The 2,500-nt window shown below is 42.6% G+C and overlaps 1 protein-coding gene across 2 annotated transcripts in view; it reads right to left on the reverse strand.

The window, feature by feature from the left end:
• Nucleotides 1-2,500, reverse strand: part of arhgap20b (Rho GTPase activating protein 20b) — a 23,365-nt gene that overhangs the window by 6,878 nt on the left and 13,987 nt on the right. For both annotated transcript variants that reach the window (XM_047809492.1, XM_047809493.1), the window contains one exon: nucleotides 148-225. In XM_047809492.1, coding sequence (XP_047665448.1) covers nucleotides 148-225 — 78 coding nt within the window. The remainder of the gene's footprint in view (nucleotides 1-147; nucleotides 226-2,500) is intronic.

Below are 2,500 nucleotides of genomic sequence, written 5' to 3' on the forward strand. Positions count from 1 at the left end.
CTCTCAGGTGTGTGACACTGAGTGAACCATACAGTTTAATAAAACCCCTAAGTTAATATTGTCATGTGTGTCGCTTGTTGCGTGTAAAAGCTGGTGTTTTCAGCTCCATCCTGCAGAAGTGGGTGGAGATGTGCAGGCTTTCCTCACCGTCAGAGCGTTCTGCTGTATCACCTTCTGAACCACGCTCTCGGCTGTAGAACTGACATCCACGCTCACCGCTGTAGTCTAAAACAGAAAAAGTTCCTTAATTTATTCTAAATGCATCAATTACAAGAAGCTTCACTGATCTGACTCCGTGACTCAGACACTCGGTGACTCAGTGACCCGTTTCCCCATGATTCAGTGACTATGACTCAGTGACTCTGTGCATGTCCATGTGACTCTGTGTCTCAGTGACTCTGTGACCCTGTGATTCAGTGACTCAGTGACTCTGCATGTCCCTGTGACTCTGTCTCTATGACTCTGTGGCCTTGTGATTCAGTGACTCTGTGACGTTGTGGCTCTCTGTGTGACCCTGTGACTCTGTTTCTCAGTGACTCTGTGATCCTGTGATTCAGTGACTCTGTGACTCTGCATGTCCATGTGACTCTGTGTCTCAGTGACTCTGTGATGCTGTGATTCAGTGACTCTGTGACTCTATGCATGTCCATGTGACTCTGTGTCTCAGTGAATCTGTGGTTCTGTGATTCATTGATTCGGTGACTCTATGCATGTCCATGTGACTCTGTGTCTCAGTGACTCTGTGATCCTGTGATTCAGTGACTCAGTGACCAAATTCACCATGATTCAGTGACTATATGACTCAGTGACTCTGCATGTCCCTGTGACTCTGTCTCTGTGACTCTGTGGCCTTGTGATTCAGTGACTCGGTGACTTTGTGGCTCTCTGTGTGACCCTGTGACTCTGTTTCTCAGTGACTCTGTGATCCTGTGATTCAGTGACTCTGTGACTCTATGCATGTCCATGTGACTCTGTGTCTCAGTGACTCTGTGGTTCTGTGATTCATTGACTCGGTGACTCTATGCATGTCCATGTGACTCTGTGTCTCAGTGACCTTTAAAATAGTATTATGATCGACTCGGTAGAACCATTATTCCGACCACCAAAGACAGATTCACAAATAACCTGCCTGATCTGTCTGGACTTCTTAATGTACCCTCAAACTCAAACGACCTAGATGCAATGACTAACAGCATAGACGCTATATTCACTAGCACATTAGACACTGTTGCCCCAGTCAGATTACAGAAGGTTAGAGATAAAACACTTGCCCCGAGGTATAATAGTCATACTCACACCCTCAAGAGGGAGACCCGTAACCTCGAACGGAAATGGAGAAAAACTAAATTAGAGGTGTTTAGAATTGCGTATAAGGACAGTATGTCCAGCTATAGACAGGCTCTAAAAGCTGCTAGGGCTGAGCACCTGAGCAAACTCATAGATAATAACCAGAACAATCCCAGGTTTTTATTTAGCACAGTGGCTAGTTTAACAAAAAATCAGAAATCTGAACACACTATTCCATCACATTTCAGTAGTGAGGACTTTATGAGATTCTTCACTGATAAAATCGAAAGTATCAGGAATAAAATAGGTGACGCTCAACATATGAGAGCAACCAGTGACACAATCTCACCTAAGGCTTTACACAGCTTTACAAGTACAGGACAGGAAGAGTTAGATAAACTTATTACTACAGCTAAATCAACAACATGTTCACTAGACCCCATCCCAACTAAACTACTGAAAGAAGTGTTACATAAAGCTGGTGAGCCTCTTCTTAATATCATTAACTCCTCGTTATCTTTAGGTTACGTCCCGAAGTCTTTTAAGTTGGCAGTTATTAAGCCCCTCATCAAAAAACCTAACTTAGACCCTAATGAACTATCAGATTACAGACCTATCTCACACCTTCCGTTTATGTCTAAAATACTTGAAAAGGTTGTGTCTGTTCAACTGAGCTCCTTCTTACAGGAGAACAACATCCTTGAAGAGTTTCAGTCAGGTTTCAGGCCCCATCATAGCACAGAAACTGCACCTGTTAAAGTTACAAACGACTTGTTCTTAGCTTCGGACCAAGACTGTATGTCACTATTAGTTCTACTTGACCTTAGTGCTGCATTCGACACTATAGATCACAACATTCTTCTAGATCGCTTACAATATTACACAGGTATTCATGGTCAGGCTTTAAGCTGGTTTAGATCCTACCTGTCTGACCGATACCATTTTGTAGAATTAAATGGTGAATCCTCCAGTTTACTACCAGTTAATTATGGGGTCCCTCAAGGATCAGTTCTAGGACCTCTGCTTTTCTCTATATACATGCTTCCATTAGGGAACATTATTAGAAGACATGGGATTAGTTTCCATTGTTATGCTGATGACACACAGTTATATATCTCATCAAACACAGATGAAATAGCCACAGTGTCCAAATTAACTCAGTGCCTTAGAGAGATAAAAGACTGGATGAGCTGCAACTTTCTATTGTTAAACT

Source organism: Tachysurus fulvidraco, chromosome 26 (assembly GCF_022655615.1).
Source record: "Tachysurus fulvidraco isolate hzauxx_2018 chromosome 26, HZAU_PFXX_2.0, whole genome shotgun sequence".
Lineage (NCBI taxonomy): Eukaryota > Metazoa > Chordata > Actinopteri > Siluriformes > Bagridae > Tachysurus > Tachysurus fulvidraco.